This window comes from Colletotrichum karsti (assembly GCF_011947395.1).
Source record: "Colletotrichum karsti strain CkLH20 chromosome Unknown Scaffold7, whole genome shotgun sequence".
Taxonomy (NCBI): Eukaryota; Fungi; Ascomycota; class Sordariomycetes; order Glomerellales; family Glomerellaceae; genus Colletotrichum; species Colletotrichum karsti.
The window spans coordinates 647,804-665,111 of NW_024065907.1; the positions used below are offsets into that span (position 1 = coordinate 647,804).

At 56.0% G+C, this 17,308-nt stretch overlaps 2 protein-coding genes across 2 annotated transcripts; both read right to left on the bottom strand.

The window, feature by feature from the left end:
- Positions 1-1,806: 1,806 nt before the first annotated feature.
- Positions 1,807-4,293, bottom strand: CkaCkLH20_03009 (uncharacterized protein; the record flags this gene model as incomplete). The annotated part of the gene is made up of 1 exon (XM_038885728.1): positions 1,807-4,293. One exon carries the CDS (start codon positions 4,291-4,293, stop codon positions 1,807-1,809), a length of 2,487 nt encoding a protein of 828 aa, XP_038748927.1.
- A 1,530-nt stretch (positions 4,294-5,823) lies between these two features.
- CkaCkLH20_03010 (uncharacterized protein) lies at positions 5,824-10,102 on the bottom strand (the record flags this gene model as incomplete). Its single annotated transcript, XM_038885729.1, has 6 exons — positions 5,824-6,725; positions 6,858-8,447; positions 8,497-8,715; positions 8,765-8,836; positions 8,890-9,861; positions 9,916-10,102. The coding sequence occupies 6 exons, from the start codon at positions 10,100-10,102 to the stop codon at positions 5,824-5,826; spliced, it is 3,942 nt and encodes a 1,313-aa protein (XP_038748928.1).
- Positions 10,103-17,308: the final 7,206 nt, after the last annotated feature.

The window sequence follows — 17,308 nt, forward strand, 5'->3', positions numbered from 1 at the left end:
GCCGTGCAGGTCATGACCGGTTCTGCTAGGCAGAAGGGCGCGTGAGGTGTTGCAAGATTCCTGTTGAGGACTACGTCTCCGTTCCAGGTATACACACACGCGAGCACACCAGACCGGAAGACGGAGGTCGTGATGGCGTGTTAGTATGCGGCGTGCCTAATACGGCAGCTGGAAGTCAAGTGGCAGAACCAAATACAAAGCCTGGATGAATGCGAGGGCATGAATGTGAGGGCTCCGTGATGACGAAGCAAGAGACTACTACTGGGAGTTCCGGGAGGGTGTATGGCTCATCGTGATTTTCCCTGGCGAGGAGGAGAAAGTCTCCGACGCGTTTCCCTTGGTTGCGTTGAGAGTGCCTTGGTATGTGTGTAGGATGTGTGTCATGTTTGATAATACACTGACCGAGTTGGTCACGCCGGGAGGCCGCGGAGGGGAGGGGAGAGGTTTTGACCAAAGCTGGTGTCATGCTTTGCAAGATGAATCTAGTCTTGCTTGATCTTTCTGCTCGTTCCCCTGAGGAGATGCCTGATACGGCTCGCCGACGTCTGACTGGCATGCCCGAGGAAGTCTTCTCGGCGAGACGAATCGGGGAACTTTGGTGCGGGGAGGGCGCGTCCGGATTCTGGGATTTGGAGGCATGGTGCTGAAGGGAGGGGGGTTTGTCGTGACATGCGTGCGGGCTTTGGGGGAAGTTGACGAGTCTTCTTTGGGTCGAGGTGAACGGGCGAAGAGTGGTAGTTGGCCAGCGTCCGTCTTCATTCGCTCCGCGTCACAGTGTCATGGTGTTGATACACGCAGTTCCGGCGTAGGGTATTCCGGAGCTGAGGCGGTCGGATCATGTGCGTGATATATCTTAGTCTTTGCGCTCTCTTCTTCTTCTTCTTCTTCTTATATGGTTCCTGCTCCAAGGATATGCGCGAGAAAAAGATTGCTTTTCGCTGGGATTCCGAACCCAGATGCTGTGGCATATCCACGTCGCGACGCCCGTTTGGAGACGAAGTTCGAACCGCGGGATTGGCGTGGTTTCCTGTACCGGGATGTAATACGTCCCGGGGAACATTGGGACCGGGCTATACTCGGCTCGCTGGCGCAGACGAACATAGCTTTCAAGACTGGGGTAGATCGATTCATCCTGCCACGCGTAATACTTATAACGATATCGTACATCAACAGCTATATAGCACTGCTTAAGTAGTCCGAAGAACCAATAGCACTGAAGCTAAAGAGAGAGACGTTAAAGAGCTCCCACGTTGAGCGTGTCTTGATTTCGCTACTTCCCATAATTAACTGCGTTGCTATTATCATAGCCTTCTTCTGACTGTGTATGTGACCATCACATGACTAACACAGGCAGGTAGCAACGGTGTTGGTCCGAGATATTTCGATTATGTATTCCAAGGTGACTGTTAGAATTGTCTGCTATCTGAAGGAGTTGATAGTAACGGAAGTGGAGGGAGACGAAGCCCAAGCTGGCGGAGTCGTAGGCAGTTGACGATTGCCAACTCGGAAACCTATCCCAGCGTCTTCTTTGATTTATAGATAAAACGCTCTAGGATAAGATGCATGCTGCGAATTGCCCGCCTTTGAGCTTTAGATGAATAGAACAGACTCCTGAACACCATGATACGAGCCTTTCCTCGAGCTACAGCTCCAAATCATGTTTACTCCAATAGTAGCTAGCCGCCAAAACTCGCTATTGCCGAACATAACACCGCTATCATCAATCGTGTATCATACCATCATCTCCATCATAAACGCGACTCTCGTAGTGTCACATCCTCCCACCCCAAGCTACGAGCAGCGAAATCACCCACCATCCCTAACAAGCCCGACCCTAATATCTCTCTGCTCCCGCAACTGCTTGTCCTCCACCCGGAGCAGCATCTTGCCCTCAGTAAATGCCGGATCGCTCCGCCTGAACTTCTCCTTCATATCATCACCGGACTGCAGAGCCTCCGGAGGCGGCAACGAATCGGGCCACAGGATCCGCTCGACCTCTTCCTCGCTCAGAGCATTCGAAACGTGAGCAACTTCGTACCCGGGAGCCGATGATGGCCTTGGGTCTTCTCTAACGCCGTCGACAACCATCGCAGCTCCGGCCTCCACCTCCACCTCCACCTCCATCTTCAACACATCCCCCTCCGTTTTGGTCACTTTCTCCTCCCGCTTTTCAACAACATCCATACTCGTCAACTTCATCAGCGTGTGCCTCCGATGCGCCTTGACGAACCTTCTCGTCAAACTCCCCTCGTTCTCCTTATACACCCCCCAGAACCCCTTATCGACAACAGCGGTGGCCCGCAAATCCTCCACGCTCCGCGTCGCCCTTAGAATCATCAACCTCACCTCGTCCGTGACCCCGAGCGTCCCGTTCCCGCTCCCGTTCCCGTTCCGCCGACTCTCCTCCCCCTCCTCCTTCACCTCCGTCCGCTCCCAAATCCCCCTCAGCACCCGCGGCAGCACCGCCTGCACCTGCCCCGACCGGTGCCTGCTCAACCCCCACCCGTGCGCGCGCCCGCTGACCTCGAACAATGTGAGCCCCGAAACGCTGTTGTAGATGTCGCTCACGGCCGCCCTGAACCTCGCCGCCGGGTCGCACGCGGCCCCCTTGTGGACGGCCTGCGGCGGGCTCTCGATGGTCCTGAGCTGATCCACGAGCTCCGCGAGGCTCCTCCCCTTCCTTGTCGGCGGTGTCTGCTGCGAGTCCCCGAGTGCGCTCCCCTTCATGACCGTCGACAACAGCCCCAGCTCCCCGAAAGTCATCATCAACCACCCCAAGTTCGTCGCGTCGCACCAGTGGCTCCCCTTGGGACACCTCGGCCTCCCCATGAACATCCCCGCCTCCCCCTCCGCGCCCTCCTCACAACCTCCTCTCCCGCCAGAAGCCCCCTCATCCCTCACCAAATACTCCCTCAAAGCCGCCGCGCACGCATCCTCAACCTGCCCCATCTTGGCCTCCCTCAACCCCCAAACCCTCTCCTTGACCCTCCTCGGCCACCTCTTCCCCCGCACCTCCTCCTCCCCTCTAACATTCAGCACCGCCGTCTTGCTCATCCGCGCAAACAGCTGCCGGAACCCAAACACGTAACTCACGACCAGCATCCCGTCCGGCATCTCCTCACTCCCCTTGTGGATCCACAGCGGCAGCCACCTGTGCTCGACAAACACCTCCAGCGGGCTCGTGCACCGGTACCGCAGACACGTCTCCGCCATCGCCACGAACCCCTCGAAGCTCACCTCCCGCGGCACCCGCTCGTTGTGCATGTGCGCCGCGTGCAGCAGCGTCGTCAACGACCCCTCCGCGTCCCGCTCCGCCTGCGGCATCCTGTACAACCTCGCCTCGCTCCCGTCGCGACACGTGTACGTCCCCGGCGGGCCCTCCGCCGGCAGCGAGGCCTCCAGGTCCTCGTCGTCCCAGACCTCGATGCTCGCCCGCCCCGTGAACATCCTCTCGAACACGGGCGACGTCTCGGCGAGCATCCAGCTCGACACCCGGAACCGCAGCGCCGGCCGGCCCCTCTCGTCCGCGAACTCGAGCACCGCGTCGCCCCGCGCCGAGATCTCCACCTCCTCCACCGCCGCCTCCCCGCTCTCCCCGGCCTCCGCCATCTGCAACGCCCGGACGACCTCGACGAGGTCCTTCTTGACCCGGTCGTGGTTCCGGAAGCGCACGTCGTACTTGGCCCTCGAGAACCCCTCGCCGCCCCCGGAGAACGTCCCGCCGATCCGCGCGTTCCTCATCTGCTGGATCGCCGAGGCGCGGAAGTCCACGTCCCCGAACAGCGCCTCCACCATCTCCGGCGTCGCGCCCGGCTCGTAGCTGCGGTACGTCTCGGCGAGCGAGCCCCGGAGGGCCTGCAGGAGCGCCTCGACGCAGGCCTTCCAGTCCCGGATAGCAGCCAAACACTCCCTCTTCTCTCCGTCGTCATCGGAGTGCCTTCGCTCATCCGGCCGCGCGTCCGCCTCTGCCGCTGCGGAGTGTAAGCTCCTCCCGCTGAGAGAAGACCGCGGATCGATCTCAAACCCCTCCTCCTCCTCCTCCTCCTCAACCTCGTGCCCCGATGCACCACCACCAGACTCCGGCGACGTCCTCAACAAAGACCGGCACAGCGCAGCGTGGTCCGCAACCCTGCCGTACTCCTTAAACGCGGCATCCGCGCCGGCCTCCCTCAGCGCGCTCCGCACACGCCGCGTGAGCTCCCGGATCCGTCCTAAAGTCCTCCCCGGCTCGGCCGCGGAGTCGGCATCCCCGTTGAGATCGGGCGATTCGCTGCCTTGTGTGCGCCGGTCCATCACAAACTACAGCCGGGGACGAGTCGTATGGCCGGATGGAAATGTTATCAAAGGGTGTGATGGGATGAATGGAATACGAAGGAATGGCGAGTAGATAAGGGCTTAGATTCCTTCGTCGTCCTTTCGGAGTTTTTAGCGTGATGTAAGCGCGGGCGGGCCGTCTGATCTTTTTTTCGACACTGTCAAGTCACTCTCACAACAACATCTCACTGCCAGCCGAGATCGCACTCAGAGCGTATCCAGACAATACAATAAGACAATTGCGGTGCGTGTGTCTGACAGGCACATGGACGACATCATTAGCCAACCGTAGACTCGGAACCACCCGACGTGGGTGCAGCGAAACGGATGGATATTCATCAGACCGAACGTGTTTCATGCTTGCGGCCGGAGGATTTATCCTTCTGCCTAACCACCCCAACCCCCACGAACCGAGGATACGATATGTTCTGGGGTTCGTTGGGAATCGTTATGGCCAACCCCACGCAGTAGAGATCGTCAAATAAGGCTGAGTGCGAGTGGGGGATGGATGTACTAGTGGTGTACTCTCTACACGCGCCGGGTCCTCAAGCACCTGGCAATGGCTTCATCTGCTGGGATACTGAACTTGACTCGAGGTTGATACGAGAACGCTGATGATGATCTGCCGAGTGTGGGGTTCACCTCATGGGGCCGCAGCTCGTGTCTTTTCAAATCATGTCTTTTTAACGCTTTCCGTCTATCTGCTTACACTGACACTAGTCATTGATGTCTTTTCCGCTCCTATATCGCGGCCATGCTGGTTTTCTCCCTTCTGCTCCTTTTCTGGAGGCAGAGGCCCCCGCTGGGTATTTCGTGACAGTTTCCAGCCGTCTTACACCGTACAGCCTTTCTGCGGTCAACGTCCACACTCTCTTCCATCTTCATGTGCCTTTTTCCCCCGTGGTATGACTGTGACAAAAAAGAAACTTGATGACGCATGCCTGAACCGTAACCCATACCGAGACCGTTGCCGCAGATGCAATGAGACAAATAATCAGACCCTGCCGCCCAGGTATAACGCAACAGACCCCCTTACAACCTTTTATCGGTGAAAATGACGACTTGAGTCATAGTAATGCGACTTTTGACGCTCGAGCAAACACCATCCGGCCCCGAGATGCGCTCTCGCTGAAATTCGTAACTTTTGCCGTTCCTGCTTCGTTCCGTCTTCGATGCCTCGTAGTCGCTAGTAGACAGGTTGTGATGCTGATGTCGAGGCTGCGGAAGGTGCTTGTCACAGCACCTATCCATCCTCGCGACTCGTCCACTGCAGCAGCCTTTGCCTTTTCCTACCAGCCCTCAGACGTTCGTCCACAAAGCCAGGACAACGACTTTCTGCCATGAAACTGCGTCATAATCCAGAATGGCAGTGTCCAACTTGTCCATGACCAAAGCAGATGAGCGAGCAACGGTGTGCCACCACCCAACTCTGTCCATATCCAAGAAAGCAACGGCAGCTTTCTGTTGTCATTCGATGATCCCGCTTAGATTGCTGGCTTGTTCGACTTCTTAACCGCCCTTTCGATCTGCTTCATGCTTGGGTGGCTGCTCGCTTGGAGTGAATCCATTGCCGTGATTCTTCGCGTCTCCCTTCTTTCGACCCTTCGTAGCCTTTTGCCATCCTCCTTCGTGACCATGACCTTCATTTCTGTTGCCCCGGTGACCGTTCTCTCGGGTGCCGTTAACTCTGGGAGGAGTCTGGCCAGAGGACTGAGCCGACTGTTGCTGCGGCTGCGACACACGCTGAGTCGTGGTAGGATGTGACTTTTGTGTATGTGTCGTTTGAGCTTGCTTGACATCCTTCACAGCCTGACCTCGCACGTTCGATTCGGCAGTCGGGACTGAAGTCTGCGCGACGGGGAGCTGGTCACTCCGGGCCAAATAGTCCCCCTTTCTCACGACTGTCGGCGAAGGCGACCTTGTTTCATTGATGGGCGACAAGTGCTGAGCATCGATATTCAGCTGATGACCGTTCATCCTATTCTCTCGGGTTGCAAGGTCAAGTGGCGCTATCACTCCGCTTTGCTGTCGCATAGCACGTTGCCGAAGGGATAATTGACTGCCGTTCACGACCTCCGGAGACGCAGAAGCTTGTGCCTGTTGAGCCCACGCGTACTGGTTCATCGACATCAGGGCAATTCGATCGCGAAATGACGGGTCATCGAGCCGAGGTGCGGACGCAGGTGATGCCGAAGGAGTCTGGTTTGCGGCAGACGAAGGGGTGGTTGTGCCGTTGACGATCAGGGGAGGTCGCTCGGAGACCGGTGTGTGCACTGTCTCAGACTTCTGAGGCGGTTGGCCGTCGAACTGATCCGCTGCGAAACTACTGATTCCCAGCCCTTGAATCTGCAACGTGTTGTCCTGCGATAACCTGGCGGATGCCTCTCCGTACTGAGTCTCTGTTCCGGGTGCTGCAGATGAGTGCGACGGAATCGAACTTGTTCGCAAAGATGAGCCAGTCCCGTTTACCACCAGTGGCCTCGACGCCGTTCGTCCATTCGTATTGGCAGCAACCGGTGGTTGGCTTTGCGCAGCCGACGTACCGATAGAAAACGTGCGGGCATGACCCAAAGGAGATGGCGAGCGTGATGTCCGTCGCATTCGGCGGTCAAGAATCGTTTGCGGGACTTCGGTTGATAGCCTCCTGCGTCCTTGGTTGGGCTGTGAAAGCTCTGCACCGAAGGCGCTGGCGTTCGGGGCACCTTGTGAGCGCGCTGGACTAGATGCGTCTGACACGTAGTAACCTAAGTATGCTGCGCCCTCGTCGGAGTTCGGTGAGTTGCTTGCAGGCCGTTGAGGCGCCTCATCGTAATCGGCGTCATCCGGGATGAAGCTCGGTATCGGGACTCCGTTAACTTGACGGGCGGGGTTTGAACTTCCGTTCGCCGGTGCGCTGGTCCCGGGGTAGCCTTGAGTCTGGTGTCCCGTGGGAGCAGTGCGCGAAGCGGGCTGCGATTGTGACCTAAGTGAGCTGCCTGACGTCGACGTGCCTGACTCTGTTGTTACCGAAGACCTTTGGAGGCCTCTGCGATATTCGGGTGCGGCGGTTGTGGTCGCTGGCGAGGAAGGGTACGTGAATCCAGATTGGTTGTAGTATGCCGCGGCAGGGAAGGGAACGCCAACGCCGTACATGCTGTACCAATCTGGGGTAGCGATGGGAGCACTAAGCGGAGGGTTGTCGAAAGAGTTGGTCCTAGATCTCTCTGAGCCCTGCTGCGAAGTCGCGGTGGAACCTTGCATCCTCTGCGCTGCATGCATTTGGGCTGCCATTTGCGCCTGGACTTGTTGATACACCTGGGATTGACTGTATAGCTGGAGGCGAATGTTATTTTCTTGCTGCAGTTGGGCGGCCATGGCTGCACTCACAAGCGCGGGGTACTGGAGCTGTGGGTGAGTTTGCGCTTGTTGTGTGTACCAAGCGAGCTCCTGCGGTGTCATGGCCACGGACGGCATGTACATTGTGTTAGTATCGTAGGCGACGCTGGAGGAAGCTCTCCGGTTCGAATTCCCGTTCCGGTGGAAGTTGTTAGAATGACGTCCTCCACGGTAGTTTCCACGGCCTCCCCTTCCGGAATGTTGCTGGGAGGAGCTGCGGATCATGACCGGCCTTGATGTCTGCGCGGGCCTTTGGAAAGTTGGCGGCTCCTCCTTGGGATAGATGTACTGCTCACAGCATTCGTCCAATTTCGCTTCGGAGATGAGATCAAACGCCCGACGCAACTCCAGATGGAGTCCACGAAAGGAATATTCGTCCGCGGTGTTGCCCAGGTTGCGGATGGTGTTGAAAGGTTCCTCCACGCACAAGTGGTTGTTCAGACCAATGTGCCATCCCTTTTCCTGTTTCGATAGTCTCCTGCCGAGCCGGATAGATATGGCATACTTGTCGTAGTCGAACTCATGCGCATAGAATCGAAAGAACTGGAACAGGAGTTCACCGAGGGAGGACTTGTTCTTGTCACCGAACCCACGCAGCTTGTCAAGATCGTCGGCAAACGCACTCTCCGGCCCGCCCTTCTTAGGAAGCCGTTGATGTTGTCGCTGGTGAAGTGACGGGAGGACTGGAGGATCTCGAAGTTGCAAGAATCCGATGATCAAGCAAATCCAGGTGTATGAACTGAGAGTGCCGCCGAATGCTGTTTTGGTTAGCAATGATGTTGTACGAGAGCACGTAACAAGTCATACCGGCATCGTTCACAATCCTCTTCCGCGTCCAGTACTTGACAATCATTGCCAGCGGCCTCACACGAGGGTCGGTTTCTACGTATGTTCGGACCATCCTCGTGTTCTCCAAAGCCAGGGTATTGTTCACGTTCATGTCGCAGGCGAGACCGAGTTCGGGATCCCAAATCTTGACGATGGGGACTTTGGCGGCGGAAATGCAGACGACCTTTTCCATGCCCTCTGTCAAGAACATTAGCCAAGCTCACAAAGTCATAAGCTAGCGACATACTCTTTGCGAGAAGATTTGCAATCATGCAAACCATCTCCATCTCCTTCCATGGTGTGGTGATGCAAATGTCGACTGTGGGAATGTTAGTGTTAACCCTGGAACAGCGGGAATGGTGTTCCACAAACCATCAGAGTCGTCCGAGCAGAGCAGGTTCCCCGAAGAGCCAAAGAGATTCACACGGATGTCGTTCCCAGGCCACTCTTCGTTGAAAATCTTCTCCAACTTGACGACGAGCTTTTTGCGGTTCGCCTCGACCTTTTCAGTCGGTATTAACCTGTCGTACAGCTCTCGCATGTCTGTGGTCAACTTTCTCTCCTCATCCTCGGATAGTTTGCTCTTGATCTTATCAAGATTGGTCTTTTCCAGCCTGTCGCTTCCCAAATTGTACGGCATCCTCCTTCTCGAGTTTACCTGCGCCGTCTCATATTGGCAACCACCCAAACGCGGAGGGAGGGGTCGTAATGAGGGAAGATTGCTATTCGTCTCGGAGTAGGCAGAGCGAGGGGAGTGGTTATTCGTGGCGGTGGGAGAAGGCTCTCGCGACTCAAAAGAAAAGTTCCTAGCGTGTTGTTGTGGCGTCGACGGCATGGAGTTGGAGTGAGACTGGCCATTGGTGGGCCGCGCCGCAGGGCGAGCGGGCAGGGGATGCGAAAGCTCCGGTTGGGATGGCTGCTGCATCTTGGGCGGAGCGTCCTTGCCTGTTACGACAGCACGATCGCCTGTGTCTTTGCTCTGCACGACTCTATTCCCATGGCCTCCTTGGGTGCCCTTGACCGCGGAAGTATCCTTGTTCGACACTTTGGAGGCGGATCGGGAACGAGGGGCCGCCTGAATGTGAGGAGTAGCCACTGTCGCCAGAGGAAGCGGTTGTTGTTGGTGCAAGCCGCCTCCTCGTCCCGGAGAGACGAGATTGGTGTAGTGTAGCAACTGAGCGTTGTAGACGGAGGCTTGCTGAGGGAAGAGAAGCGGCCAGAATTCTAGCTGGGTGGGGACGCGGGAGGAAGCGTCGGCAAAGTGGTAAGGACCGAGAGTCGCGCTCGCGGAGGATATCGAGGGCTGGTGAAGCCAAGGGCTAGTGGGATAAGTATGCTTCGATTCTGCGGTTGTCGCCCGACTTTCCATGGAGCGAGTCCTGGCTCAGCTTCCGTGACGAGGACGGGTCGGCGTCGGCGGCGGCAGAGCGGCGGCGATGGAGCAGAGTCTTGCAGGAGCAACTGAGGCGTCGCGAACAGGCAAAGTCGAGTAAATGGCGAGGTAGGAGATGGTAGGCGTCTTCAGAACACGGTCGACGAGGTTGACACGGCTCAGCGTGTTCGAGTCTGGCTCGTCGGGCGGCAGACGAGGGGGTGAGCGGTTGAGGGATTCGGGGGATGGGCAGGGCAGACGGTGGCTCGCACGAGTAAACTGCTGCTAGATGGGTGCGAAGGAATCGACAGTATGCATTAAGAGTTGCTTGCGATGGCGAAGAAGTCGGGGTCGGCACAGTTGAGTGTGGTTGTCGGAGAGGAAACGGGGGGAGGTCGCGGTGCGGCGAACAGTCCTCTTCAGAGAAGAGAGAGAATGTCGTCGGTGGAAGGAGGCGAAAGGCAGGGTGTGGAGTTTAGATCGGGGACGTTGGCCCAAAAGCGACAGGACTGGACGGGGGGTGCCTCGGGCAGTGGACCGCGAAATAACGATGGGGGGAAAAGGGTCTAAAGGGGGTGCACCGCGTAGCCGACACGGTACTACTGCTGGCGGTGTTTCTGAGGCGATACAATGCGGTGGTGATTCGGGTCGGGTCTGCCAGTGACGCGGAGTAGCGGAAAGAAAACAAGTAGGATGGGAATTTGAGGCCGAATTTCAGAGAGGTGAGAGAATTGAATGATTCTCCCGGAAAAGGGAAGAGTATGGTAAGTGGAAGGGGAGCGTTTCGTTTGGGAGTGCAAGGAAGGTGCAGCAGACGCCGCAGACGAGAGACACCCTCAGGAAGGTGAGGAGAGGTAAGGTACTGAAGTAAGGTACCTGACCTTTGGGGGGTAGGTAAGGTACCCGACTGCTTCTCCTCAGGTCACTTTCGTTCTCCTGTCCTGGGCTGCCGAAGCAGGGCAAAGGCAAGGGTGGTGGCAGTATTACGGACAGGACAGGACAGGACAGGACGTAGGTCGACGCGGGACGTGTAGAGTGCGTGCGGCACTGAGTGAGAGAGAGTACGAATAGACGAGGGGGAGAGAAAGATGCAGGTAAGGAAGGGCATGTATCTTTAGGGGCTTGCTAGGGTTGGAGGTACTTGGCGGCAGTTTGCACGAAAGGGCACCTGGTAATTATTGGGTAGGGGACCTAGGGAACCTACTCTTAAAGTAATAGTAAGGTACCTAGGTAGGTAAGGTAGGTAGGGGAAGCTGCTAGCTGACTGGCTGTGCCGTTCGTGTCGAGGACTCGTTCGCCGAGATGATGCAGAGGTCATGACCGTGGGAAGCGCACTCTAAAAAGCTGGACGAGGCGGGGGTCATGCAGGTAATGGAAGGTAAGCAGCAGCAACCTGAACAACAAACACTGAGCAATCGCATTGGAAACCTTATAACATCGGCATCATACACACATGGAAAGCAGAGATGGAAGGATATATTTGCTGTCCCATCTCAGTGTTGGGTCGGTCTGGCCCTGCTGGATATGTAATAAGGCAGGTACACACAGCCAACCCAATAATGTACCTTCCTCACCCTGACTCCGCACCGTACGCAGTACAGCCCCGGAACCTGCTCCCTCGAAACTCCAGATGCCTTCCTTTCGAAAATGAACACTCAACCTATCACTGAACAGCGTCCAGATAATTGTTCAGCTAGGCCGCCGCCAATAACGGTAGTGCAGTGATAGCCAACTCAACGAACCCGACAGCGTCTCCACGACCGCGCCAACCAACTCAACTCAACCGGTCAATACAGAGTAGGCGTTTAGATCAAGTGTGAAGTGACGTACCGGTAAGATAGCTCGGAGACCGCGTTACGGCTGATGGCACATGAACAGTTAGTGACCAACAAACGAAACAAGCTGATTGAGGCAAAACATAAAAATAAAAAGGGCAGTTGGCTAATCCGTTGACTCCAACATCCAATGCTCACGGACTTGGCAAAGATACCTCAGTCGGAGAAGTCAGGCAAGGTCAGGAAGGTGGAAGGTGGAAGCCGTCGGCCGTGAGGCAAGTCCCGTCCCAATTGCAACTTGCCAATCTGGAACAAGACACATAAATGGAAAGACGCAAGATGCGATTCTTCAATGACCATTCTGCACCTTTCCAGGTTCTCGTTCTCTCCTTCCCGTTAGGTTGATGCCGTCTTTCCCTCCCGCGGTCGCATCCAGGCCCGGCCCTCCCAACCTCTGCTCTATCTCTACCAAAGCTGGCAAATAGCAGGTGCTGGTCTCTGACCTCACCTTCCTAACATACCTATCTGACATCTTGGCCCTGAGGTACCATAACATGACCTCACCTGCCGTTTCTTCCCATTCTTTTCCGCAATTTTGATATATGAGCATCACTCCTCTTCAGCATGCCACAACCAATATCCGTACGGACATGCCACCAAATAAAATACAGTGCATGCACGGAGCGCGCGGGCAATGGGTTATGGCAGCGACGGGAGTAGGGAAGGAACACAAGCTCTGGATGCAATTTGGGAGCCCAGCACAAGCCAAGTACTGTCCCTTACACGCCTCGCCAAAATGTACAAAATACCTCCACCTACATTTCACCCGGGTCCGGTCTGCACCAGCTGGGAGCTGGGAGCACGCACCACGCACCATAAAACGGGCTACAGGGTTTAAGGGGGCAGACAGGCGCCACATATCATGTACCCCTCCAACCACTGCCCGTCGCTTGTCTCCGCGCAGACGGCCTTTCCTCTGTTGGAAAATGACGTCGAAGAGACTGACGGATTGGCTTGTCTTGAATTTTGGTCTTGTCTTTGGTTTGGAACATTCGAGCCTTCGACCGCCGGCCCTGTGATCAAACCATCTCACTGCGTAAATTTGCTCCTGTCTTGTTTACGTCATCACACGCCCAGCTGCATCTCCGGGCTCCCGTCTTTATTGCTCGGCTGCCGAGTCCCGCAGTGGAGGAGTAGGTTATGGATACGGATACTTTCACTTGATGTACAGCCCCGATAGGGCTACCTTCCCTTATCTTAGTAAGCATCACGACCCGCTTAAAGACAACTCGCGAGTTGCTGCATTGCATCAACCAATTTTCCTGTGATTGTGTTGTGAGGCATTTGACCCAGCCCTCTCCTCTCTCTCCTCTCTCTCCCCCGCCTCCCGCTCCAGACGGGACGTGGAATGGAAAAAGGAAGAACTGGGACAGACATGTGCTATGCGCCTCGTCATGTCATGCACCTTCCGCCACAGATGCCGATGCCGATGCTGATGCTGATACCGCGCCCGCACCGGCAACCACAGACAGTGGATTGGAGGCAATAAGCAACCACCACGATGAAAAGATGGAAACCCGGTGGTGGGATATACGACTTCGGCAGGAGCAAAAGAAAAGAACAACTGCACCATGCCTACCCCTTCTGACAGATTCCTGCCCAGTTGATACCGATTGCCGATTGCCCCTCAAGGTTCATTGTTATTATCGTTATCTCAAGCTACCTACGGATACCCAAATCTCGCCCGTTCTTTACCGCCTTTCTCGTCTCGTCTCGTCTTGTCTCGTGGCCTGTCGCCCTATTTTTCTCATTTCCATATTTCCCTTTCCCATTGCTCCCGCATCCCCTGCCTGCATCATCTATTTCCACCACCTTAAAATTATCAGGGTCCCGGTACTATGGCCACCTGAATGTCCTTCCAGAAACCAGGAGACGGTGGAGACGTGCCAGGCCATACGCATCCCAGCTCCGAATACCTTACACGACAAGCTCACCATGTACCTCCCTCCAGCCGTCTCCGTGTTGATGGTTCGCCGATGGGATGGCCCCTAACGTCCGAAGCCGAGCCAACAATGGACGAGAACCACCAACGCGTCAAGACAGACCCAGACTCCGTCGTGTTTTCGCGTCCGCACCTGCTACCGCATCGTATCGCTCTCCGCAATCACCCCGTCTTCGTCTTGGTCGACCGCCTTTCGTTTGAGTCTCTCCTCGAAATCGCCATGGGGCTTGGGAACCGCCCCGGTCGACCCCTTCTCCGTGCGTCTCGCTCATGGCTTTGGACCGCAATGTGAACTCGAACGAGATATCCGTCAGCCAATGCAGCTGAGCCGTATCCCGGAAAGACCACGCCACGAGCTTCTTTCATCTCGTCCCCGCCTTGTCTTCACTGTCCGTGTGTGGGGTCGGTTCTCAAAACGGCCTGCCCAAGTTGCTGCCGCCGCGGCCGCTAAAGACAGCGCGGCGACACCTGCAGTCCCGGCATCGATAGTCCTCAGCTAATACTTGCTGTTCAAGACTGCGAATCAGCCAGTTCCTTCCACACATCCTTCGGCGACTTGGTCTCGGAATTCTAGTCACGTTCCCCCATGCGGCCGAACCATCTCCCACTCGCTCGTTTGCGCTTCTCCTCTTCAGGGGTTCGGTGTACCGGCTTAAGCGCCTCGCTCGGGAGGGTCGTCACATTGCTCCGTCTGGCAAAAACCGACCCTCCCTTGGATTAGATTGCTAATCTACGGCCGACGGATCAAGCTGCGAGATGTACCGTATCACCTGCGCCTAGCTGCCTCGGCGATTCGATATTATTGCTCCTTTCTACCAGCCTACCAAACAGGAGACATTCCATCAGCTCCGTGAGGCAACTTGGCGAGCCTGGCAGCAAGATCCCGCCAACCACCGCCCTTGTCAACGAGACCCCAAGCCCAAGGCTTCAGGCCCAAGACTTTCGCTCAAGTCCGAAAGTCTATCACGATATCCATCCGACGTGCGACAGAGTTGCTAAACTTCAATCTATTCTGAGAGTTTCTCCCCACTACCACCGAGCAACTCGTCTACTCGGGACGGTCCTTAGCGTTCCACACCACCCGTATACGGCCATAGCCATGTGGTCTAGGGCTGGAGCAGGGCTGATGAACTATCCGTACGATCCTCCTCCCTGAGGACGGCGCAGTTGAGAAGTACGGGTTTCGGCGACTTTTTCGCTTCTCTCATCCTGTCTTGTCACCTGAACCCAGATACTCCCCTCTTTTCGTCGCGCAACAGAGGCTTTCGCCTGATCTTTCATTCAGATTATCTGCCCTTTGGAGTCGCTCTCTCCCGGACAAAACAGCACTAACACGTCCTACCAGCCCGCTTCATCGCCAACCAGTGTCACCATCGGCCTTCGCAGACCACCGCTACGCTGACTTCAGACGGAGAGGGGCGGCCTTAGCGTAACTACAAACGCAACCAGATGGGATAAGATCTTAGGCCACAGCTATGTCTGACGTCTTGTCAGCGCATCCCATTGATGACGTAAGAGTACTGGGAGAGCCACAATGCTTCTAGCCACGCGAGAGACATCTCGCCGCAACAACCTGCCAAGTCCATCGCTGAGGCTTGAGTTTGGCACTCCCGTTTTCAACAGAATCTCTTGGGTAACACTCACGACAAGAGTAGACCTCACCCAGCTAGCCCTGAGGGTTAGTAGAACCGAACAACACACTTGGCCATGCTGGACTCGTGCAACATCCTTTGCGGCTGACTTGCGCATCTGGTTGCTGTTCTTCACACAAGGGTACCTGACTGAATGCCATCGCCGACGTCATGCTATTACCTCGGACGTCTTTCGGCGCCGCTTGGATCTGCTCTGTTACGCTTCAATGGGGAACTGACCAGTTGAGCTCTATCGCTAGCCGCATAGAGTCATAGGGAACCCCCACATCGCGACTGTGTTGAGGACTTTGACATGCTCATCTGGAGCCCAACCAGGCCGGCCTGAGTGATGAACACAGAAGGTGCGCTCTCAGCAACTCGCCCCAGGATGCAATGTAACCCCCCATCAACTGCATCCACCGCGGAGAGCGGGAGACTCGCGACGTCTGACAGCGAGCCAATATGTGGATCTGAAATGATCCATCACAGTCTCCAAGCTGGCGCGGCGCGAACGAACCGTGGGCACAACTTCACTAGTCCCGTATTCTCACTCATCGTTGCTCAGAATAGCAACGGCGTGTTCAGTCCGATTCGGACTGCGCCCTCGGAGCCTTTTTGCCAGAAGCGCTAGAGACTGAACACCCATGGCGCGCTTCACTCAGCTCTCTCGGGCAAAGAGTCAGACGGCAGAAACGGCCACGTTTCTGGGAGGCGTATCTGACATGTGTTGTTGCGCGAGAAATGCTGCATTTGGACTGGACGTAAGATGGCTCCCGCAGAGGAAGGAGTTTGGCAGAGTCCAGCCCTCAGCCACCCGTACCGCCGCCTCTTCTCGTCATCGCGGTATTGTTCATCTGAGACCTCTCACTCTCCGACTGCCCATCCGCAATCAATTGCGCGGCGGAAGACGATCCGTGAACGCTTCCCGCTCCCCACATTCCCGCCTCCGGTCTCCCTAAGTCTAGGGACGCGCGAATCGACGTCAGTTCCACCAATCTGCTGCTAGGACCGAGTCTGTACCGTTTAGTCGAGGCCAGCTCTAAATGCTCCGATTCATCCAAACATTCATGTCCCCGGATCTTGGCACATTGCTCCGAGTATTCAGCAGGCCAGGCCGGTGGCCATTCGCCGGACTGCTTTGCTCGAAATGAGGCGACAAACGGAGCTTGCAGTTGGGCCCGGCAAAAGTGCACGGCGGTCCGATGAGGCGAAAGTGAAGACGGACAACAATCTTTCCACCTCCATGCATCCTCCCTGTTATTGGAGTGGGCCGTTACGGCTCTGCAATGCCATGTTTCAATCGTCTGTCTCTAGCTCTCGAGCTCCCTTGATTAGGCAAACACTCGTTCAGCTCCATCGACGTAACGTCCATAATGATCTCCGATAATGAGATCACCATTGACCATCGACATACAAGTCATTGTCCGCATTCCGTCTGGTTTAGCGGCGTAATCTCCAAGTCATCACTTTGGTGAACGATTATGCAGTTCGCGCATTGACGTTGAAATTCAGACTTTTGTATCGACACGCTTAAGTGAGTCGTGACTCGAAAAACATTCGAGCGTTTCGGCGGGGACTAGCCGTCTGAAGAATGCGGGCGAGCGTTCCAACGCGAGCTCACGTATTTCCAAAATGCAGAACCGACCCAAATCATGGACACCGGACAGGCCAGTTGTTCAAGTCATATTCAGTGTCTTGGCCCCTATTCCGGCCGGGACATTTCTCATTCTGGCAGCTCCTCGCTGGCACTGAGACCCAGCAAGACGGCCAGACATCCCATTCGGGTAGGAATGTTGAAGCATGAAATGCCAGATTGGCCCTGGCGTAAGAATTAACCTGCTTCTACTTAAGACATGTTCCCGCATCTTTAATTGTAAACGAAACAATTGTCTGTTCTTTTCCCCCGTCCCTTTCTTTTCCCATAGTGCTTGCACAGGCAAGCGGCGCAGAGCGCGGAACCAACATCCCGGGAACGAAACATCTGCAGCAACACCACCACCACAGACAGCGC